Source organism: Syngnathus scovelli, chromosome 22 (genome assembly GCF_024217435.2).
Source record: "Syngnathus scovelli strain Florida chromosome 22, RoL_Ssco_1.2, whole genome shotgun sequence".
Taxonomy (NCBI): Eukaryota; Metazoa; Chordata; class Actinopteri; order Syngnathiformes; family Syngnathidae; genus Syngnathus; species Syngnathus scovelli.
Genome location: NC_090868.1, coordinates 645184 through 669339, shown reverse-complemented (window position 1 = coordinate 669339; position 24156 = coordinate 645184). Strand labels below are relative to the sequence as shown.

Below are 24156 nucleotides of genomic sequence, written 5' to 3'. Positions count from 1 at the left end.
TTCTCGCTCTCTCTCTCTCTCTCTCTCTGTGCCCGCCCCCCTCCCTCCCTCCCTCCCTCCCTCCAGCTCTCTCTCTCTCTTACACTGAAGGCATTCTTTCCGGGTGGCGCCAGGCGGCTCAGTGCAGCAGACAGCTGCGGCGCGACGCAACTTAAGGAGGGTCCGCGCGCGCATGCATGCACGGGTGGGGAGGCAGCCCCCAGAAAAGTGGGCAGGGCTTTTCCTAATTGAATTGGAGACTTTGGAGTGTCATTTGAGATGAACATGAGCGGGAGAAACAACAAGGAAGAAGGCAGCCCGTGCGTAAAAGTCAAGTGGCGGTGGTGACGGCGGCGATGGCGCATGCGCGTCGCCCCGCCGATGCGTCCTCTCGCGGTCATGTGACTGCTCAAAGCCGCTGGGCCCCGCGTGCCCGCGCAGAGCCATCAAGTTCAAGCAGGGCCGCGCGAGTAGGCGCAAGGCAGCTGCACACCAAAGAGGCGAAACTCATCCTGCAAAATGAGTCGAGTTTCCTTGCCAAGGTTTCATTTTGGCAGCCTTTCATTGAAATAATGGCGCCGTGTGCTCTTTGTCCATCCTCCACCTCAAATCTGCTTTCAGAGCATCCCAAACGCAAAACAACAAAGAGAAAGAAGACAGGAGCGAGTCACGTGGCGTGGCCGTGGTTTACGACAAATGTGGTTCACACTCAAATTGGAAAAAACAATCAATGATCATGTTTTTGTGTTTAAGATGACAAAGAATCAAATGTCACAATAAATGTTCACATTTCAAATTCGCCTTTAAATTAAACGTATTTATGAGAACATGTTCCCCTCCAATAAATGTGTCCAACAAGCAAACAAATACAAATAAATACGTGGTTGTGTCACCGACGGTGGCATCGATCGGAAATATGTCAACAAAACAAAAAGGAGGAAAAAATACCAAGTGTGCTCATTTAGTCCAAATGAGTTTTTAATTTTTGTTTTAAATAGCCCGTTTTTGATTGAAAACATGCTATCATAGTTTGAAAATTTTGCACGAAGATATTCCCCCAAAAATTAAAAATCAAAATGCAACCATACATCAACAGTAAATTTAAAAGAATGAATGCGTTAAATTGTTACATTGGTCTAAACGAACGACCAATACAAATGAACACATCACAGAAAATGGAAACACACACTCACAATTGTTATTTTGAGTGTGCATCTCTGTGAGAATTTAGCCGTGACGTCACATCAGTCCCGGAAGTGAGGGGAGAGGCAATCCTGAAAATATTCCGATATGATGAAGCAGCAATCACGTGACTGATCGTTTGCATTACTGTTGCCCTCCGGGCGTGACGTCACATTTAACACTCAGAATGTCATCATCAGAAAAGGCGGCACTAGTAATCCGGACTACTAATCTGGATTATATCACACACACACAAACACACACACACACACGCGCGCGCACACACACACGTTAATATTATTAATTTTACACCCTTTGTGTTAAAAATTGGACCGACCCAGGAACAATTTGTTGGGTTGTTTTGTACAAAGCAAAAAAAAATTAAGAGTGTGATCATCTTTGTTTTATTTTTGTTTTAATCTGACGTTTGCTTCATTTTCTAACATTTGCGTGTGTGACAATTTAAGACTCGAGTGCAACGTTGGCAGCATGGGATGAAATGTTGGCAATAAAGTGAAAACATATACACGCGCGCGCCGGCCCGCACGATATATTTCGGATCTTTTTTTGTGTATTGAACAATAAAGAGGTAGATCAAATGTAAATGACGTCACAAGTCATTTAAACATCCCATTTGGTTATGTTCAATTTGTTTTGGAGCAAAAATGGTGTCATTTAGATTTGGCGCGCGATTTAAATTATTTCCAAATGCACGCAGCCTCGTTCAATCGAAAATTGAAAGCATGCAAAATAAAATGAAAGCAGAGTGTGAAGACGAAGAGACAAAAACATTTCAAGACGTCCAAGAAAAACAAGCAAGAGACTGCTTTCTTTTTTTCCCCCTCGAATGATTTAGAAAACATTTCATTTTCAGCAATTTCACAAAAACATCAGACCCGCGCGCACGCGCAAAAATGAGATGCACAACGACGTTTCATACAGAAGCTGCGTGGGGTGCGGGCGTTTATTTTTTTTATTTTTAATTGACGCTGTCAAAAGGGCACAAAGAGTGCACGGACGGACGCGCAGAGCGGAGGGGAGCAGAGCAGAGCAGAGCTGAGCAGAGCAGAGCAGAGCAGAGCAGAGCAGAGCAGACCAGAGAAGACAAGATGCAGCAGCCGCAGCAGCTCACACAAAATGGACGCATGCAGCCAGAGCAGGTAAGGAAGCGCCAACAATGCAAATAAACTCACAAATAAATAAATCAACACAAAAATAAAGACAAAACGGCACGAATAAATGAGCCCCAAATCAAATTCCTCAAATGGAAGAAGGTTGGAATTTTGCCCCTTTTGGCTGCATCCACGTTGCAATTTGCCGCGCGTCACGACCTCATACGTCATTAGCGACCTCGCTCCGATTCCACAACACGCAGCATTCATTAGCATTCATCATTTCACATTGCAACATTTCACGAGTTGAAAAAGTGGACGAGCCATAAGGGATCGACGCGTGCGCGCGCGCGCGCGGAGGGGGGCAGTAAAAGAATGATGCATGACGTCATGGACTTTATGAGCATGTGAAATATGAATTGCCGGAATATTGACTGACCTGCTCCGCTCGGATGAGACGCGCGAGTGACCCGTCGATGCGCGCGCAACTCACAGAATAGAAAGAAAGAGAGAGAGAGAGAGAGAGAGAGAGAGAGAGAGAGAGAGAGAGAGAGAGAGAGAGAGAGAGAAAGAGAGGCGCGTGCCCGTCCGTGCGCGAGCAGAGGGGGCACGCACGCGCTTCCGGGTTTCAGCGCGTCGATATTTCTGCTTTGCATCGATTTCTGCTTTTATCCACATCATTTTCCCTCCTTTTCTTCCCTTTATTATTTTATCTTCCTCGTTTTAACATTTAATCCATTTTTTTTCATTTCCATGCTTATTTTGTATTGTTATTTTTATTTCGTATTTTCATTCCACTCTCCTGCCAGTTTTTCTTTTCCTATTTTAATCATTAGTTTTAAATATTGGATTCATCCCTTTTTCCTTTCATTTCTATTTCTCATACTCCTTGTTTCTTATTTGATCAATTATTTGGGGAAAAAAAAGCATATTCATTCTTCCATTTTGTCATTCTTCCATTTTTTTACGTCAACAGTTTTTTTTTCCCTCTCATTTTTCACTTGTTTCTATTTAATTGTTCTCCGTGTTCCATCTCAATCTTTTTCCTGTTTGCTGTCTGCGAGTGAAGCGCGCGCGTCTTGGCGGACAGGCGAAATAAAAGTGAAAATGATGATGGGGGACGTCGGGGTTGGGCTGGGGGTGTCACTGCTGATTGGAGCAAACAAGCAAACAAAACCCGTGACGTCACAGCCGCAGACGCAAGCGCTTTGCAACGGACTGTTGAGTCATTTGGAGAGTTGCTGAGTGAGCTTTTGGATCCCCCAAATCGAGCAAATGTCCCATTTGAATATACTTGGGGTTTAGAGGAGCAGTATGAGGTCAACAAGGGACATTTCCCCCCTCCCAAAAAATCATGACATTCTATAAAGATAACATTTTCGGGCATATTCTATTGTTGCGAGTGCTTGCGCACTTTCAAAAATATTCGGGGTCGCATACGCCAATTAGGTAAGAATTTTAAATGACAATAAAATAATAATAATAATCAATTGATGGGGGTGGAAAGCTTTCGTCTTGTTAACATCCCCCCCATATAGAAGCTCAAGTCGACTCATTCTATAGTTAGGGTTAGGGTTTAATATTTTGGCCTTCAGTGGTTCCCTTTGGATGGATTCGAATCTCTGTGGGGAGGCTGGTGACGTCACTGCCAACGCTTTTGCACGTGCATGGGGCAAATTTGACATGCACGTTGAATTGTTTTGTTTTTTATCGGGCGAGAAATACGCGCACAATTGTGCGTGCGCGCGTGCGTGCGTGTTTCGTGCTTTTCTCCGTGCACGTCAGGACCGAAAAAGAAAAGTCAATGAAGCCTAAAGTGGAGTCAAGTGACGAAGTGGCTCCTCCTTTCTCCTTTTCTTTCTCCTTTTTCATTCATGCGCCCTTCGTTGCACGCGCGAGGCCTCTAATCTGAGTTTTAATTTTTCATTTGCGGAATTAAGCATCGCAGGTTGCAAAATCGGATGACTAAATAACACCAGCGAGCACGCGCAGTGGCGCGCACGAGTTTTCATGAATAAAGGGCTTATTTTGGGAAGGGAGGAGGGGGGGGGGGGCATTAAAGGATAGCACATCACACTTGACTCGTAAAAACGATTAATTTCAGGGGAGGCTGCGTTATTCGCACACAGAAATCATGTCCATCAAGACATGAATTATTATTCGAATTAATGAAACGCAAATAATGATCTATACGCACGCAGTAGAACAAAAAGACTGGGAATTAATGAAAATAACTAAATAATAACAAATTCGTTCGACAAAAATAAAACTAAATATTTTATCGTAGAAGAATGATGGAGACAATCAAATAAAATGACATATGCAGATTATGATAAACACCTCAAATTAAAATAATTGGAATTCAATGACATGCAATAACTGATAAATACATATAAATGAAATAATTGGGGGAAAGACTAATACATTCACTATTATCATTATTATTATTATTATTAAAGTATATCAAACACGATTAAATAACACAATATAAACATTAAATTAAGATGATAAATAACTGAAATGTAATAACATGTCTGTATAAATTCGTCTACTAACAATAAATATATTATTTAGGAAAATTATTATGGAATCAGGATAGCACAGAAATAAAAATGAAAGCAATTCCATTGATAATGATGTAGAGACATTTAAGAAATATTAAATATCATCGCAGAATAGCTACAAATCAAGAAGGTAGGGATAAGTGTCCAAAACCTTCCTCTTTTGTTTATTAAAAAAATAGTTCATATATTTTCCGCCTGACTCCAACCCGAATCTCGCCATTTTGTTTTTGAGCGTATTTATTTGTCAATTCGGTGCGAACGTGATGGCGACAATTAGGCGCGCGCACGCCGCGCTTCTCTGTTGAGCGCGCGCAGGCGAACAGGCGCGCGCATGCAGGCAAGCAAGCAAGCAGACAGACAGGCAAGGCAAGGCAAGGCAGGCAAGGCAGGCAAGCAGGGCCGTCTGCAGGAAAGAAAGACGTGGCCAAAAGGGCCCGCGGGCTTTCTAATGATTGCCAAGAAGAAGCGGCAGCAATCGTTATCTGGGCCGTGCACACGATGCGCTTGTTTTGATTGCATCTAAAAATGCATCACAATGAGCCTGCGCGCCACGCGCGCGTGCACTGCCAAGGCCGTCCCGCGTGGGGCCCACCAATGCTTTTTAGCGGCTTTAATTGCCAAAAGGGGGGGGGGGGATCTGATAAAGGGAAGGAGGAGGAGGAGGGGGGGCGTCTAATCTCTCCCGCCAGTCTTGCAGCGCGTAATTAGTGTGTCAATTTCAACCTGAAATTAACTGCATCGACCTGCCATCTCGCACCAGCCATTTGGATCATCATTTAGTTCGCATCGTTCATCAAGCCCCCAAAATATGCAACACCCCCACCTTCACTCATCAGCCTCTTAACATTCAGCTCTTATTCCTCCATTATGACTCACAGCTTTTTGTATCCTGGCAACCATCAGATGGGTATCACGTCCAAATAAGGGGGGGGGGGGCGTCCATGTCAAACAAACAACCCCCCCCCCCCACGATAATCCAGGAGTGGGTGGCCACGAATAGCAGGCGAGAAAATCCTCATCTCTGATGTCGATAAATAAAATAAAAAAAAGACAATAATAGGGCTAATACTGGCGGTGCCTTCCGTTGGGCAATATTTTGCAACAGCAGCAAACACAAACAACATTCAGTTGGCGATGACACATCATCAAGTCCTGAAGTTGCTGCATATGCAAAACTTCAAGCTGCATGCTGAGGCAAGATTTGTTGAGTTTGCACCAATTAGATTTGTGGCGGCGAGTTGCTTCGTGATTTTACGACCACGCCGCAGGTGGAAAGTGAGGTCAAAGGTGAGCCGAGGGGGAGGTGGGCAGGGCAAAATTGCCTCCTGGTTCATCTTGGGCGTGCGAACGAACTGACTGGTTGGTTGGTTTCCAAGATTCAGAGGAGAACTTGCGGATGGCGAGCGAGCGAGCGGCTGGCTTGTCGTGCTCTTGCAGAAAGGCGACTTTTGATTGACAGCCCGTCGGCGGGATCACGTTTAATCCGCGCCTCTCCGCAGCCTGTCGGGAACTCATTTCTCCACCGCGAGATGGGGGACTCAGATGGTTGCCACGGCGACCGAGATAGCGCTGAGCCATTTCCATGTTTCTGGCCAAGGGGGAGGGGCGGCGCCGGTGGGCGGCGCCTCCGCTGCAAAGGTCACGCGGCGTGTCCTCTGCCACGCATTTACGGAGCTGACCACCAACAACCAGGGCAGAGTTGGAAGCAGCAAAAAAAAAGATCTAAAACAAGTTGACAATGAAAACATTTTGTTGTTCTTATTTTTCTCTGAGGGTGTTTTTTTTTCTTTTTTCCAGGTAAGGAGGGTTGCCACAAAGCGGGCGCACTCCGCCGGTCTGCGTGCGCGTGATAAACACGAGCCGAAGGACGCCCGGCCGGGCGAGCGAGCGAGGTAACGGGGCTAATGATGCTAACGGGCTATCTCGGCGCCGCACATTGAGCAGCCTCGCAGGGAATATTCAAATATCGGAAACTTGTCCCAATGTTCCAAGTGCCCTCAGATGCCGGCGACAAGCTGAGCAGGCGAGGATGACTTTGCATCAAATTACAAAACACAAAAAAAGAAATTGACTTCCTTGCTAACTTTGGTCATGAATGACATTTCCCCAGGGAGCTTTAAAAATTGCAGAGAGTAAAAGGAAAAAAAGCTGCCAGAGAAGTAGAGACTCGAGTTAAAGACAGAAAAATCCACTTGAGCGGAGAAAATATTTCAATTCCAGCCTGCTGCCCCGAGAGCGGCTGCATGGCTGCATGGCTGCATGGCGGGTACAGGCTGGCCGGCTTCCTTGCAAGCAAAACAACAGCTGCAAGATGAAAATTCTCCACGTTAGCAACATGCTAACTGCTTGGCATGGGAAACAAAACATTGGCTTCTTCGCGGCGGGTTCACCCTGGCCCGCTTTAGCGCAAAGAGCTAGCTTCTGTCTCTATTTTTGAAGCTCCTCAACTCACTCGGACGGTTTCCCTGCAAACGAGGGGCCTTAGCGGAGGTGCTTGGCGTATTTACAGTAAGCTCCTGCATCATTGTGGCACCAAGGCAACACCTGCCGCCACAGGTAGGGCATGTATGTGAATGAAATGGGAAGGGGGGGCGGTCTGGCGTCACTCAGCGCTTTTGAAGGAGCTTCTTTTGGTGAAGGAATCAAACGCTTCCTGCCTTTCAAGTCCTCCCTCATGCAGGTGAAGGCAGGCGGCATCCGGGACCAAGCCGGCGAGTCCAAACACGGAGCTTTGCCCCCAATGCCATCTACGCTGGCTGAGAAAATAGCGCCAAAGCAAAACACGGCGCTTCTGGGCTTTTCACTTCTGCTGGAGAACGGAAGACTCGTCGACTTCAAAGCCATCCGTCAATCAAGGAGGAAAAGTTGACAATGCAGATACGATGACAAGCACATGAGCTTTTTTGTTCATGCTTCTCCTGGGGCCGTAACGGACACCGCGCCGGCGGTGGGGGGCCACGAGCCGAGCGGCCCGCTGCGAGGGGCTCGTTCCGCCGCCGGTCAGCGGGTTAAGTGGCGCGCAAACACTGCAGCCATTCACGTGGCGGGAGGGGGGCGGGAGGGGGGTTCCGGTCTCTCACATATGGATGGACGGACGGACAGACGGACGGGGGTAGCTTGGGCCACACGAGCCAACGTTGAACTTGGCTTTTAATGTTCCTCCTTTGGAACTGTCCTCGATGACTTCCGAACCCAAAGCGGTGGCGGTTGCGGCGACTTTGCCATCTCCGAGCGCGTCCGTCACGCCGACCCAGAAAGCGACGGCGGTCGGTCCCGGCGGAGGACGGCGTCGGCCGGGCTCCATCTGGGCGCATGTGTGTTTGTGTCTTTGTGCCGCCTGGCTTTTGTCTCCCGCCTGATCGCCTCTAATGCCGCAGCACTAATTGTTTAACACAGAAACACATCTTTTCTCCCTTTAATGTTTTTGTCGCCATTGTCAGCCGAGCATTGATGACAAAACCTTTGCGGATTTGGCGTCCCGCCCCCTCCTCCCCCAGCCAAAGAAAGGCACAAAAAAACGTCAACATCAGCAGAAAAAGCAGCGATGTCTGGCAACTTGCATCATTTCGCCAAACAAACAGTGTGAAAAGGGTGTTAGCCGGCCTATTAGCATATACACACAAAAGGCCCGTGTGTGCGCGCCCGTCTCGGAAATAAAAGGAAAACACACACGCGCGCCCAAAAAAAAAAGAACAAAAAAAAAAAGCGCCACTCGTTACTCTCCGCTAGCCGTGACGGAGGTTTCTCAAAGAGATAAGGCGGCGGGTAAACATGTGATCGCGGCAGATCCAATCAGCTCAAACAAAGGCGATATGCAACGGAGACGGCCAGAAAGGATGCGCAGGCAGGCACAGGCACAGGCGCAGGCGCGGGCGCGCACAATCACGCGCGTCTGGAGGTACGGCGGCAAAAGTGGAGGAGCGCTGGGCTCTTATCATTTGCATCATAATGCCAACGTGCTATACGCGCTAAGCGCTTGACAAAGTGCCTTACCTTCAAGAAATGTGTCACCGTTGTCGCCGCCGCCGCCGCCGCCGCTTTTCATCGCCTTTTTCCGTAGGAGGCGGAACGAGGCCGCGCCGCGCGCAGGTGCGCAAACAATCGCCGCCATCCATCCATCCATGCATCCACTCACTCGCTCCACTTTACTTTCTTTGCTGGGAGTTTGCTGGAACGTTTGCTGCAAAACAGAGATGACATTAAACCCTAACCTGCCGCAAGTCCAAACTCAACTTACAAAATGGGTGCGTGACGTCATTTTCAGTTCCCGAAGTTGTCTTTCTGTAAACAAAAGAAAAGTTCTGTTGCATTTTCTCCATTTGTCTTTTTGTTGCTAGCATTGCGCTAACGACGCTGAATAACACTTAGCCGTTTTTCCTATCATGCTTTAATTAGCCGATTCATTCCACTTTTACGTGACATTTCTGCCTACAAATATTGTTTTTGCCGCACTTGTCCTGTTGCCAAGGTTACCACAAAGACTGATTAATCCCAACCAATCGTATTTCTTCTTTTTTTACGAGCCGTCTAGCTGACAGGAATAAAGTTTATTGTGATTATTATTATTATCATTCTGCAGGCATGAAACATTGGAGGACACATCCAATGACACCCCCCTTTCCACCTTCCTCCCCAGGAGGCCTCTGTGCATCCCAGATAAGACCTCCTCACAGGGGGACAGGAGGAGGTGGGTGGGTGGGTGGGTGGGAGGATTCGCGGGGGGTGGCTGGGGGTGCTCCAGGGTCACCACAATGGCCCGCTCACGATAGCGCTATCAGCTTATGCTAATCAGCAGCTAAGTGTTTTCAGGCCGCTCTCCGTCTACTTAACCTGCGCCGGATCACCAGGAGCTCCTCGCTCTCCTTCACAGAAAAGAGGAAGTGGACCCTCTGGTGGTGGGGGGGTTCTAAATTGATTAATAGCGTCGTAAATTGATGTTAAGAACCATCGGCTGCACTTTTTGGGGGGGCCTTTGAGCTATTGTTCCAGTCAGAAGGGGCAGCCTTTTGTTAGCCTAGCGCGTGGCGCGCCACCTCTGCCAGATAAAGAACAAGACGTGGCGGCGACCTTAACCGTCTTTTCTGATAAACTTTCGGCACCAACGTGAGATTTAGATTGAAGAAAGAAAAAAAAAAAAAGGCTTTTCTGTCAAATGATGATTCTATCAAATATGACAAGAGTCTCTCTCCGCTTGCACCAGCAAATTCAATTTAAATGCACGTTTACAAGGTGGGGAAATTCATGCTTTTTCTTGGGGGGGAAAAAAAAAAACATTGATTAGCATTGCTAATGTTTTTTTTTGTTTAGCAGTACACGAAGCAGTGAGTTTGCCCAAGTTCCAAAAGTGACTTTTGCAGCACCAAAGTGGTCGGCGAAGACGCTCCGAGTGGGCAAACACGCTTTGTTTGGACGGCGTATCTGCCTGGGTCGCCGTCTTCTCGTCTGTTTGGATAGCCAATGCGACCACAGCGAGGTGAGGCGAGGCGAGGCGAGGCGGGGGGAAAGGGAGGGGGAGGGGGGGGGACGTGAGGTGCACAGATAGTGCCGGCGCATTGTGGTCCTGCGGGAAATGTATTATGGACGGATTTGTCCACTTGTATGTAAAAGCGCACGTCCTTTCACCTGAACTCATGGAAGGTGCGTGGTAAGCCCCTTACACGCCGCAACTCCAGCCAGTCAGCCAGCCAGCCAACGGCGGCGCCTAATCTTTGCCGATTCAGCTCCGTCCTCGCGTAGCGCTCGGCCCGGTCGCTGATAAGGCCTGTTTTTTTTTATTTTTTATTTTCCTCCTTGCAGAGCAGCCTAGCAAAAAATTAAAGTGATCAAGAGATTTAGAATTCACTTGGCTGCATGTGACGGCGCACGGATTGAGAAGAAAAAAAAAATCAGAACTCAAGTCTTGCTAGCAAGGACGTAGCGCACTGGCAAAAGACTTTTTGTCTTTTTTGGCTCCGCCCATAAAGACAAGCAGAAAAGCTTTGCAAAGACGTCAAAGTTTTTCTGAGGAGGAGGACCAGGTGAAGGACTATGAGAGATTAGCGGGCGCGATAGAGATGACGCCACTGATTTCCTTGTTCTTTTTTCCAAGACGACGAGCCTGCGAGATGCCTTGTGTACTTTTTGGCGGGAACATCCCGCGTGGGCTGGCGAGCGCTTAATCTGCCTTGACGCCATCTACCTTGGAATAAAGACGCTGTCAGGCCGGCCACCGCCAGGGAGGACCGCCTTGCCCGCAGCCGACAAGAAGGGGAACGGCAAAAAAAAAAATGGAGATATTAGAGCGGATTAAAGAAAAAAAACACATGTCCTTCCTACAACTTTTTGCTGGGGTTTTGCGGTCAGTCCTCATCCAAATGTCTTGATGAAGCAGCATGTTGGTTGTCTGTGTGTGTGTGTGTGTGTGTGTGTGTGTGGACGCATATCAGAGGATTCCTCTCACCAAATAAAAAAAAAAAAAAAAACAGCACCTGGGCCAAGATATGCCGGGCTAATCTGCAACACTTATCACGCCGCTAATATGAAGGTTTTCCCAAAGCCTCCAGGAACACACAAAGTCGTCCGCCCGCCAAAATGTGCCAGCCCAAGATACCGAGTGCACGCACACACGCACACGCACTTTCACTTATGCAGAAGTCCGCGCGCACTTGTGATCCACACACATGTAAGCACACTCACACATAGGATTGCCTTACCTGGATAAATAAAGGTTGAATTTAGAAAAAAGTCCAATCACACAAAACATGACAGAGATGCTCCCACCTGCGCCTATTGAGGCAGGCCGGCGATGGCGGCGGCGATGGCGGCGGCGATGACGGCGGCGGCGGCGGCGGGCGGTGCGCATTGTAAATAGTCTAATCTATATGGTAATGGCCTTGTCGGCAACACGGCGAGAACGGCCGACAGATAACATTGTGACTGGAGGCCTTCCATGGTAATTGTTATCAAAGGTTATTTGGGATGACACGCTCGCTCCTCCTGATTGGCCGCCGCGCTTATTTACGATATGAATTATGATAACCGTCGTCGCGGCAACGGCCGGGCGGGTCGACCGACCAACCGGCCCGGCCGGCCGGCAGATACGATAAATTGCTATCGTTAATCACGCCGCTTTGTTCCGGCCCGAATATTACTGCGCCTTTTTATTTAAGAATGCGGATTTGTCATCCGTCCGCCCACCAAAGCGCACTGACGACATTTTACGCGGTGACATTTTCATTTGGGGAACCTCGTTTGCGTTCTTGAATCCCGCCCACCCGACATTTAACTTCTCAAGGGTCTCGTCCCATTCGTTGCCTTCAAAAACCCGTCCGCTAGCCTCTACTAGCATCCACCAGCGTGCATTAGCATCCACTAGGCCAGCGCTACTCTCCGTTAGCCTGTCAAGCACCTTTCGCATTATACGTTAGCATGAAGCTATCGGACTCTTTGCGGCTCTCATCTATAAAGTAGGTCCGGATGACACGCCCACTCGCGCAACTTTAGGCCGACTTGTGCGGCAGCTTTGAATAATTGTGCCACAATATGAGTCGGCCGCGATTAATTGCCTGAGATAAGGATTGCCTCGCACTCCGCTCGACGCCTCAGCTTCCGTAATTCGGGCCAGAAAGAGACGGAGAGAAACTATTTAAGTGACCCTGTCATCTCGGAGCGGCGCCGTGGCGCTCCTAATTACTGCACAATAACAAACGCGCAGCTCATTTAGCTGTGACGAGCGGCTGCAATCAGCACTTCTATGAATAACTTAACGGGGGGGAGGGGGGGGGGGTCATATTTACACTCGCATTAGCCCAAGACAATATGCCTCACCTCCAGATTACAGCGCATTCAGGTGATGGAAACAAAACCACCAATGACACACACACACACACACAGACACACACACTTCCCTAATCTAGTGTCCAGGGATTTTGTTGGTGTGTGTGTGAGTGTGTGTGTTCTTGTTTACACGTTAAACATGGACCCCCATACATCGGATGTTTTGCGCTAAACATATAAAAGTCTTCATGATGTTACATTAAAATGTCTCACACATGCACGCACGCACGCACATGCACGCACATACACACACACACACAGCGAGACTGGTGTGTCAGAGGGCCGCGAAGCAAAGAAAAGAGGAAAGTAGGATGAAGACGGCGCCGCCGATGACGAGGAGGGGCACCTGGTGCGCACTTGACACCGAGCTAATGGCCAATCCGGAATTGATAGCGTAATTTACGAGGGTGCCCGAAGGCCCCGCCGCCTTTGAAGCGCTCCCAAATGTCGACTCAATTATTCCTTAAATGAAAAAGAGACAGAATTCAATTTGAGCGTTTCATATGGGAGATAATCGGCAACATTTCATGATAGGCGGGTCGCAGAAGAAGGAAAAAAAAAAAAAAAAAAGTCATTTGAGGAAGGCCCGGCTCCTTTTTTCTTTTTCATTCTAGGCGGGGAGAAACGTTGTTGATGGTTACATCAGCGTTTCTGCGGCAGCCATTATGACGGCGGCGGAAGCGGAATCAATTTGGCACAATAATAGTCTTCATCAGCGACGCTAATGATGTACGACTTCACCTGCGCCCGCCCGTGTGCGCCATTCATTCCTCGCTCACGTCGGCGTGTGAATAAAGCGCTCGCCGTGTTCGGCGCTCCTCGCTCCAACGGCCCTGGAATCAAACGCACCCGCTCGCCGCTTCTTCATTGTATGTCGACAGCCTGACCCAAGTGGGCGTGAAGACTTTCAAGAGCGACAATATGCTACTTTTTAATACGTGGGGCCGGCCGGCGGGTGTTCAACTCCAGGCCCGCGGGATGGCGCTTGACTTTTTGTCCTTTCTTTACGGCCTGCTCTCCCGTCTGGGAGCTGCTAGACGGAGCGTTAAAAAAAAATAATAAAAAAAGGTCCACGAGCAGCCTTGATGGGATTTGTGCATCTCCGGGGGCGCTCTCCCCGGCGCGCTACCGAGCCCGGGCGACATTCCTTCACAGGTTCACTGGCAATGCTCAAGTGGTCGCCTCTTAACGGCCCCCTAATCACTCACGGACGTAATCGCCGGCCACTTTGAAGCGATAGACAATTTGCTCCGAGTCCGCCGTGTAACACGAGCGCCTGGTCGCCGCCGCCGCCGCCGCCAGACAGATGGCAAGATAGCCCGGAGAAGCTGGCGGGCTAAGTCGGGGCGACCCAGAGGTTGCGTGGGGGCCTTTTTAACGCCATAGGTGCTAAACAAAACAACTTTGTTGACAAGCAGCATGAACGATGACGTGGACGGAGGTCTGCTGCTCCGCCGCCGCCGCCGCCACAACACGCGTGGACTGGCACGTACGCAACGTGTGTGTTTATTGTTTACGCTGCTGCGGGTGGCGCCAGGCCCTGGAAAAACACTTTTAGCTCCGTGTGTGCGTGTGTGTGTGTGTGTGTGTGTGCGGTTTTGTAATCGCTATCAGACGCCCTCATCGCTACTTGGGGAAATGGGACGGGGGTGATGTGGGGTGGGGGGTAAAAGGTATGTTATTCCACACAGGGGGAAAGAAGGGACACTGTGGACAAAAGTATTGGGACAAAGCTCTTGAACCTGGCTGCTCAACAATGAGCAGTTCTGGCCCTCGGCGCAGCGCTATTGACCTCAAGGCTCAACCCCGAGCCCCCTTGAATAGTGCAGGTTGCACCTTGTGTCTTACTAACAACATTTGGATTCCTAGTACGCAAACGGGGGGGGAAGAAAACGCCATGTTGCGGCAGCGCCGGCTTATCTTGTTTACACAAAGGCACTTTTTCAAAGGCAAACCGTTTTCTGATAAGAATCGTCCATGCGGACACAAATGGATGCATATTAGAAGGATGCCATTAAAGTCCCCCCCCTTCGTGGAGTGCCACCCCTTCCTCGTCCTCCTTCGCCGGGAAAACCCTGTCGATGATGTACACTGGCAACCGAGCGTACGCATATGGCGCCTTAGCGCTACTTTTAACACCTCACTCGACACTCCAGCAGCATCTGAGAGCCACAAGCGGTCACCAGGGTGGCGCACATTGCGACCCATTTCAGGAGCGGTTGCGGCACTCGATTGCCGAGGGTGGCAGGTTAGTGACGCCTGAGGTCGCCAAAGGTCACCAAAGTATCAGCTGAGGAGTCAATGCGGCAGCGTTTGAAGCAACAATTTGAGTGCTTTGTCAACTGGCGGTGTTGCCGCTCGGTGTCGTGTGTCCTAATGGGCCAGGCTTTGGTGCATTAAAGAGGCCAAGCAACACAGCGAGCCTGCCCCCCCCCTCCTTGATGGGTCACGACCCCAGCCAGAGTGTCACCGAGGTCATGGGGTCGGGTCAGGTCAGGCTAACGTTATTGCCGTTTATTTGTCTAATTTTCCGTCAAATGCCGCCGTCTGCCTCTGATCAAGATGAGCGGATTACTCCAGTTGGGGGGGGGGGGGGGGCAAAGCGCTGGGAAAAAAAGCCGACTGCTTCAAATTAGTCTGTAAAAATAATCCCGCGCGGCCATTTTGACCTGTTGTTAAAAGTCAAATACGCCGGCCGCATTCAGGCCAAGGTCGCAGACAGTCAGGGGAATTCGCGCCTTCGTCTATAAGCGGGCCGGGCCAGGCCGGCCCAGAAAATAAACTCGCCTTTATTGAACTAGAATGAAGAACAAATTTTGCCGTGCCATTTTAAAAGCCACCATTTGAGGTGTGGGGGCTGATGGAGGCCCTCATGTGCAGGCGAGGACAAAACCTCCAGATGACTTTTTGCCCGCTCGACGCAACAATACACCTAATTTGCGGTGTGTGTGTGTGTGTGCGAGCCCAAACAGCGCGGCGCCAGAAGTCTGCGCTTCCCTTGAGAACGTAACGGCTGAGTGGCATCGGAAAGACTAGCCGGCCGGGAGGGAGGGAGGGAGGGAGTGAGGGAGGGGCTCGGCTTGGAAGGAAAACGGGGGGGGGGGGCTGCAGGTAAAAGCTTACAGGTGAGGCGCGGGGGAGGCCAAGCGAGTGTGTATGTGTGTGTTTGGTCTACAGTACTGCTGATGTCCTCCCTGACATGAAAACAAGATGTGAGCCGGTACGCGCAAAGTTCACCCGTGCCCCCCCCCCCAAAAAAAGAACAACTTCCTGTAATCTTGTTGCCGGTCAAAAGAGAACAAGCCGTCCATGGATGTCGTCCATGAAAATGGGAAGCGCTGGCACGCTGAATTCCCTACTCGCTGTTCCCACTGTGCCGCCGCCATCCCGCTGTGGCAAATTTCGGCTTTTAATCTGCATAGAATGGGATTTGTGCTACACTCGGCGCAATCTAAACACCGGTGAAACCTCTTGACCAACTCTACATCAAGCCAGGCCGAAGAAAATAAAAAAAGTCCACTGTAGATGGGGAAAATAGAATGTCATTCATTCAAAATGAATTGATGATATTAAAAAGAAAAAGTCTATTTCCCAGCCATCTGGGCCAGGCCAAGACTGGATGGAAGATTGCGCCAGAGCGAGTTTTTCCCGCAGGCTGCGACTCCCATGACAGCGTCGCGGCCAATCCCACGCAAGCTTATTAGCAGACTAAAAATAGCAGCGCCATCATGTCAACAGGTTGGTTGGCCCTCGTTAGGACGCGTAATCGCCTTATTTACATTCGCTTTCCGCCCCCGCGTCGGAAGCCATTAGGATGGCCGACGGACGGACGGACGGACGGACGGACGGACGCCCGCCCTCCCAATCGGCTGCGAGGGGAAACGCTCCCGTGGGTCGCGTGGGAACCGGAGCCCCGAGGGGGCGCTCGTGTCAACAAACAGGAAGGACAAAAGAAGAAAGGACACTCGCTTGTCTCACGTGCGCGTGCACAGACATTCTTACATTCAATAATACAAGAGCGCGCGCGCCTGTGTGTGTGCGCGCAGCAAATGCAGATAAGCGAGCGGTATGATGAAATGTGAGGCAACCAAACAAGATCTCTGATCAAAACAAACATGCTGGATCTCCTGCAACACACATACAATGTTCACCAACCGAATTTCAGCAAACGAAAAGCTATCTTGTGCTCCTTTTTCCGTACATGCACTCTTCCTTCCTCTCTCCCTTTTTTCCTCCATTTCCTCCATCCTTCCTTACTGCATCCTTTCATCCACCTTTTCCCCTTTTTTTGCTCCCGGAAAGAAACTTCTGGACACGCCCACCCGCCAACAACTCATCAGATAGGAGGCTAACCGTGCGCCCCCCTCGACACACACAGATAACAAGTGCGTGTGCGCGGCCAAGAAGGAAAGTCCAAATATGTTTTTTCCGGATGGCCAGCGCAATCGTCGCGGGGGGAGGCGGGGGGGCTCCGCCGCTGCACGCCAGCGATTGCCACGGCGGCCTCCACCTCCACCTCGGCTGACAGATTATTCATATCGACGCCGTGAGGTTCCGCAAAGCAATTACGTGGCGTCACACTCCGTCAACTTTGGGAATGACACGCCGCCGCAAAGGTGGCAAAAAGAGCAAGCCGCTTCTGACTGCATGTACGCCAATGTTGACGGCCATCATTCGTTCCCGTTATCGCAAAGATTTCAAAGGGTTAATAAAGTTGTGTTGCGAATAATTCACTTTTTGAGTTTCCAATTGAGTTTGTGAATGGAGGTTCCACTAAACAGGCAATTTAGAGTTGCGCGCTTGTAGTACCGCGCTGTGCCACAACATGCCAGGGCAGCACTGAGCTCAACTCAAGCCAACGCAGCGTGATTAACGAAAAGAAGCATCCATGCTAACTTACATTAGCCTGTCTAGGGCGTTTCGAATGACATGTTAGCTGAAAGTTAACAGACTCTACGATAATTAGTTTGCCTTTGTTTACTTTGTAGATGTGCGTGTATTTGCACTCAAGTAGTTCTTTAAAGAGTGAATTAAAACACGTGAAGAGCCAAATTACTGAAAGTGAACACTTATATTTATTTTAAAGCTGAATTAAGGCAACAAGTATAATTTTGGGTGTATTTGGGACTTTTCCCGACCTTCACTCCTAATTTGTTTTTGTTTGTTCTCTCTGAGCATGAAACGAGCCATTCAGAGCCAAATCATTGTGATCACTTTTGCGGCCGGGCCTTTTCAACACGCATTTTGTCCCAACGCGGCGGCTGTTTGATGGCCGCGGCGATACGTCACAAAGTCAGCCAGGCCTCATGCCAAACGTTGACAGACATCAGTGCAACAACAACAGGGCATAAATAGACTGAAACTCCGTGACGTCATGGCAAAAGCCAATCTCATGCACGCACGCAGCGCGATTGTCACACCATCAGCTGCGACCATAAGCCCACGTTTGAGCCGGGCCTTTAGTCCAGCTTGGCTGCACACGTCTTCACACACACATTCACTAACGGGCGGGTAAACATACGAACGCCACTGGCAGACATGCGGCCGGCCGCATCTCCGCCGATACGCGCTGGCTAATTGAATGCGGGAGGTCAAAGGTGGCCGTCTTTATGCCGCTAGGTGGAGCCCATGAATATCTTAGCTTGACTGCACAAACGCTGGGAAAAGTCCAGGAAGAAAAAGTTGCTTGAATATTTACGAGCACCAAAGTTGAGCCTGGGGCGCCGCCGTGGCAGAATCTTTCAATTGGAGCTTGTTCACACGCGGTCAAACATTTTTGCAGCTTTTGCGTGTCGCCATCTTAGCGCTCGCGTTCACGCGCCGCCTGAAGGTGTGCGTGCGTCACCGGCACAACCATGGCCACAGCACACAAAGCATCAAAATGCGCATCTGACTGATGTGAAAACACATTTCTTTTCATTTCATCGCCCGCCATCCACTCATTTTCTTCTCGCCTCTGATCCGTGACAATGTGCAAACCAAGGTGAAAAATGTCGGATTTAATGGCTTTTCCCTTTTTTTCTTTCTCATTTTCTAGGGCCTCCAGGAACATCGCGGCTCTGCTGCACACAGCTCAATGTTAGCGTGCTCGTGTGTTTATTTCATCATGTATGTAATTTTTTTTTGGGGGGGGTATGGACACACACGCTCTTCTTATCTGCAGGATAGAAAAGGAAATGAAAGGCTAGCAAAAGGATGCTAAAGGAAAGGAAAGGAGGGCAGCGAAGGAAATGAAGTGAGAATATGGGAAAGGAAGGTCAACAAAAAGGGAAAAATAAAAGAGAAAAAGAATCGAAAGTCGCCGAAGGTCACTGTGGGTTCTTTCGACTAGCGTAGCATTAGCGGTTGTTGCCGTGGCGGCGGCGCGGGTGCGGCTATTTGCAGACAGACAAACAGGAAGCTTGTTTGTGTACTTCCTCTGTGGCGGCTGGCTCCCTTGCGTAATGCGTTTTGGGGACAAGTAAACAAACAACGAGCACCATTAGCCCGCTTGCTGCGGCCCAGCGCGGGTTCCAATAGGGGGCGTTCCACCACGAGCACAAAGAGCTCCGGGACGAGTAGGCCAAGAGCGCCGCCCGGCCCCCGCCGGTGCCACTGCAGGGCCTCCCTCCTCCTCCTACTCCTTCCTGACATGGCTGCCGCTCGCTCGCTCGCTCACTCGGGGAAGAAAAATGCTTCTTTTTTCTTTTTTTTTTGCGAGGGGATGTGGCGTTAATTCAGCGATCAAAATGAGCGAAGGCGCGACACGCCAGCCAGGCAATCAAAGACTCGCCTCGTCGCTCCAAACACTTAATGGACTCCACACAGCAAAATCCAACTAATTACAATTTGTCCTTTCTTTTTTTGTCCTTTTCATAAGACTTGCTTTTAATTCCCAGCACGTGCGCGTGCGAGCATGCGTGCGTGTCTCATTTAAATAAGCGCCAGCGCGGGTTCTCCCGCCCAAATATGCTACTAGTGTCATAACAATGAGAAGTGGCGGCCCGCGGCGACTATTTAAAAGATCGTTTGAAAAAAAGGCCTGATCTGTAATTCAGAGCGGATCCGCTATCAGACGCCGCCGCCGCTCGCGCTTGTCATTGGCGTCTCTAATCTCCCGCACGCCCGACAAACACGCCGGCTGCTGCTGCTGCTGGCGGCGGCGGCGGCGAGACGCCGACGACCAACAAGAAGAAGAAGAAGAGGGATTTTTAAGACATTTCTTTATTTTATTTTCATTTTCCTCACCAGTGTATCCGACACCTATCATAGCATCAATCCCCCAAAAGGATTGGAGAGCAATTGCGCTTTTTGGAGAGCTATTAGCGTGTGATCGCATGCGGCTAGAAGGACGGATGTGAACGTGGCTCAGAAGGAAATGCTCGCCGTTTTCCCCAACGCGGAGGAGAGAAGTGATGGCAGGTTATCAGAAAGTGACATAGGGGAAGCGCCGGAGCCGCGATGGGATGACAAAAGAGGGCGGCAAAGCACTACTTTTGTCTCAATGAAACGCCTCAATTCACTTTGTTCCTTGGTAGCAAAATGCGGCCGTCTGACGACGAAAACGGAACAGCTGAGTTTGTCAGCAAATCACAAACATTTCAGCAGTGAACAGCAACATTGAGCAATATGCGCTCAAATTATGATTTGCCTTCACACACGCACACTGGGTTTTGGTTACACGTGTGGTTTGGACAGGAAAAGGTTGGGGGCTACCACGCTCAGCGGGACACTGACGCTGGGCCATACTCGCAGAACCCCCCCGCGCACACACACTTCAAAGCGTGGCTGTAAAGCTTGGGTGACATTCATCCATCCAGCATGGGTCGGGGGGCAACCAGCATCTATCATAGAGCCACAACCAGCGCAACCCGACACTTGACTGGCAGCGCAACACACACCCACACACACACACTAAAGCCAAGATTCTGTCAATGAGTCAATTCATAATGCACACAAAATGTTTTCCCTTCCAACCAGTTTGAGGTCCGCTGGTTCTCAGCCTGGCTGCATTCCGCAAAACCATTTGCAAGACATTTCGTGTTTGTTTGAGCTTCTATTCACGTGTGTGCATCAAGATGGAGGCGGTCACAGCTCATCAACAAAGCGCAATCAATAAGACCATTTGGGCCAATGACAAAACAGAAAATGGCGGAAAGACACAATATATATGATGATAAAGCGCAATATCACATGATTTGGAAAAAATGATGCACAAGGAAAAGAGTGGGACTCAACTCACCCGCAAAGCACACTTGAACTTGTCAGCTTTTGAGACTCGATCCACTAAATGAAAAACGCATCAAAGCACTCATTATATTGACTTTTCGTGCTATTCATAATATAATAATAATACAATAATATAATAATAAATAATAAAAATCATAGTACAAAAAATAATCGCTTACCTTTGGAAAGAAATGCGTTAAGTTGATTAACAAAAGCAGGTACAGGCGTGACGTGGAATATGTACACGACTGCTTCAAACCACATAAACGGAGCGCTTTTTCTTTCTTTCTTTCTTTCTTTCATTTTTTTTAATGTAAACGTGCTGCGTAACCACGCAGAAATTCCCAAAAGGCAAAATAGAGCTTCTAAGGCCACCGTGTTATCGATTTTGTTATATTGTGAGCCCACAACGAACACGCGTGGTCATAAGCGCACACAAATACACAATAAATGTCACTATGATACGAGTTTGTATGAAAACGTAACAAGCGTGTTGAGTGGATATACAAAAGTGACAAGGAATCTTTCACTCACCGACTTCCGGCGTCTTTAAGCTCCTGTTTGCAGCGTGAGGGCATTTGCTGTCCGACAGCACAACCTAGCGGCCAAAATGTAGAGTTGCAACTCAGTGGACACTCCATTAGGAACACCCGGACAGCGCTATTGATAGCAACATTTTGCTCTTGATCATGGTTTGTTTAACCTTGATGACGCTCATTTAAGATTGGTGTTGTGCTTTTACAAGTTAGCGTATAACTAGAATTAAATAAATAGCAAATTTATCAATAGAATATATGTCAACAATTTCAAGCTAGTCCATGAATATGCCAGTAAAAAAGTATGAAAGGAAAACTATAGTAAATGTGGAAATAATTACTAAATATTCAGTTTGAATGAAACTATATGAAATATACTTACAAATGTGCATGTGTCACTGTTAATTCTTAATTCACAAATATATCTGAACCAAATTTGTCCTGTGAAATTGCACGAAAAAAGCAACAAGTCGAGCGGATGGTGTAAGGTCTTTATTCTCTGCGTATATTTTACAAACACAAGCATAAACGTGGCCGGACACGTCGGCTTCGCTCGGAAACGTCCGTCGAGGTTCACCTCGTCGCTTACCTGCCAAGAAAGAATTCCCGTCGTTCCAAAACACAAGAAATCAACAAAACCACACTGCTGGCTAACGTAGCGGCTAACTAAGTCAAAGCACGTTGACGTCTACCGGGTTACCTCCTGCAAGGCTCAATTCCTGAATTCAGTGCAGCGGATCGATGCAAAACGTGCGAGAGCATTAGAAGGTTTTGAAGGCCACGAAGCTGTGAAGATGAAAACTTACAGCGCGGCGGCTCCGGAGATGATCTCGATCAGCTCCTTGGTGATGACGGCCTGTCGGGTGCGGTTGAAGGTCAGGGTGAGCTTGTCGATCATCTCGGCTGACGAGCAGGAGCGGAGGCACGTTGTCAATCAAAAGGGGAGGAGAAAAAAAAAAACAACAGGAAGAACCCATCAATGCCTGGCCCAGAAAGTTTGCCACCAAACAGTGAAAGCGGGTCCGGCTTACAAGCGTTCTTGCTGGCGCTGTCCATAGCGGTCATCCTGGCGCTCTGTTCGCTGGTGGATGACTCCCGCATCGCCAGGTAGATGATGTTGACCATGGCAAACTCCTGGTAGCTCCTCAGCACGTCGGCGTCGATATCGTCGTACACGCCCATGGTCTCTGCGGAGAACGGCCCGAGTTGGAGCATCGCAGAGCTTGGCGGGGGGGGGGCAAAGGCGGCCCGAGACCTTACCTGCGTTTGCGACCACGTCGTTGGAGAAAAGCGGCTTCTGGTCCGTCTTGTAGGAAATGACAGACCTGCATGGGGAGAACATTTCTCTTTAATGACAAAGCTACTTGCAGACACATTTGAGGAGGACGGGCAAGTCAAAGACCTGAAGCGATTGTAGACAACGGCTCCTTGGTCAAACTCGTAGCCGGCGTTGAGCAGCTCGCCGGCGATGACGGAGGCGTCGCCAAAAGTGGGGGGCTTGCGGCCCACCTCCTTGCAGTTGAGCACGATGTGCTTGCCGTGAGTCCTGACCACAAGGCAAAAACACTTCAGCTGCACGGTGGCGGGCGCAACGGGGCGGGGCGGGCCCGGCGCGGCGCGCGCTCGTACCTGTGCAGCAGACCTCGAAGTTTGTCGCCCACGTTGACCACCATCACCTCCTTGCCGCTGCCCGTCAGGTTGGCGATCTCATTCTTGATGGTCTTGGCCACGCCGGAGTGGATGGCACCGCACAGCCCACGGTCCGACGTCACGCCGATGATCAGGTGCTTGGCCGCCTTGTCCTCGGGCGCCTTGATCTCGGCCTTCTCGTAGAGAGCTGCGGGACACAGCGGAGGAGTCAAGCTTTGGCTGTTTTCAAGAGGGCGCCGGGACCAATTCCAAGTGCACGTACAGAGGGCGCCGGTGCCGTAGACCCGGGCGGGCTTCAGCTGCCTCTCAGCCCGAGCGTACTTGGCGGCGGCCACCATTTTCATTGACTTGGTGATCTTCTGGATGTTCTTGATGGACTTCAGCCGGATGGTGACTAGACGCAATCGGACACACGGTTAGTTCAGTTGACAACGTGCCGCGGCACAATATCTAATTTTACATCAGTGGACCAGGATGTCATGAACTTACTGTCCTTCAAGGTGGCCATGTTCCTGATCTGCCCACTGTTAAAACAAACACACATGAATGCAACTTGTGCAAAACACTATAAATGTTGCATTGTGCATAATCATACATCCACTTTTGATTTTATTGTAAAATGACAGCAAAGGGGGACACTTGCGCAAATGTGTGTTGCCAACACTGCAGACTAACGCATAGCTGAGCAATACGAGGTGGTTTGTCTTAAAACACTTCACTTCTGTGTTGGCTTAAAAGAACAGCACTAATACGACAATGTCACCACCGTCTTATTTAGCATTAGCCGCCTAGCCGCTGTCATTCATTAGCCGCGGCCTCCACGTTAGCACGTCCTTTAGCTTTCAATAACTTTCAGTTAGGCCCAACACGGTTCACGTCTTTTGCACAAGACGCACTTGGAGACACAACGCAACAGAGGTGATCGAGAAAACAGTGGCAGAGTGCGACTTTTCGTTACCATTGTGGGGAGAACACCAAGGCGCTGGTCCTGGCCAACATGTTCGCTCCTATGAAGGTCAGACTGGCAGCACTGCGCATGCGCACAGTCAAGGGAAACGCAGGCACCGCTGATGCCTTCACGGACTCGCAAGGAAAATCAGATGAACGAAT

General features: G+C 49.4%; 1 protein-coding gene and 1 long non-coding RNA gene across 3 annotated transcripts; both read right to left on the bottom strand.

The window, feature by feature from the left end:
• Positions 1 to 5489: 5489 nt before the first annotated feature.
• On the bottom strand, positions 5490 to 21656 carry LOC125992009 (uncharacterized). The gene is made up of 3 exons (XR_007489508.2): positions 21040 to 21656; positions 20874 to 20917; positions 5490 to 9017 (listed from the first exon to the last, which is right to left on the bottom strand). It is a non-coding gene; the product is annotated as an uncharacterized lncRNA (long non-coding RNA).
• Positions 21657 to 21873: 217 nt separating this feature from the next.
• atp5f1c (ATP synthase F1 subunit gamma) lies at positions 21874 to 24126 on the bottom strand. Of its 2 annotated transcripts, XM_049760500.2 has the most exons (9): positions 24005 to 24126; positions 23536 to 23570; positions 23309 to 23440; positions 23026 to 23233; positions 22799 to 22942; positions 22657 to 22721; positions 22428 to 22583; positions 22203 to 22299; positions 21874 to 21985 (listed from the first exon to the last, which is right to left on the bottom strand). In XM_049760500.2, exons 1-9 carry the CDS (start codon positions 24082 to 24084, stop codon positions 21982 to 21984), a joined length of 921 nt encoding a protein of 306 aa, XP_049616457.1. In that variant the 5' UTR covers positions 24085 to 24126; the 3' UTR covers positions 21874 to 21981. The 2 variants fall into 2 exon arrangements, with proteins under 2 accessions (XP_049616457.1, XP_049616458.1); XM_049760501.2 differs by lacking the exon at positions 21874 to 21985 and having other exon boundaries at positions 22199 to 22299.
• Between the last annotated feature and the right edge of the window lie 30 nt (positions 24127 to 24156).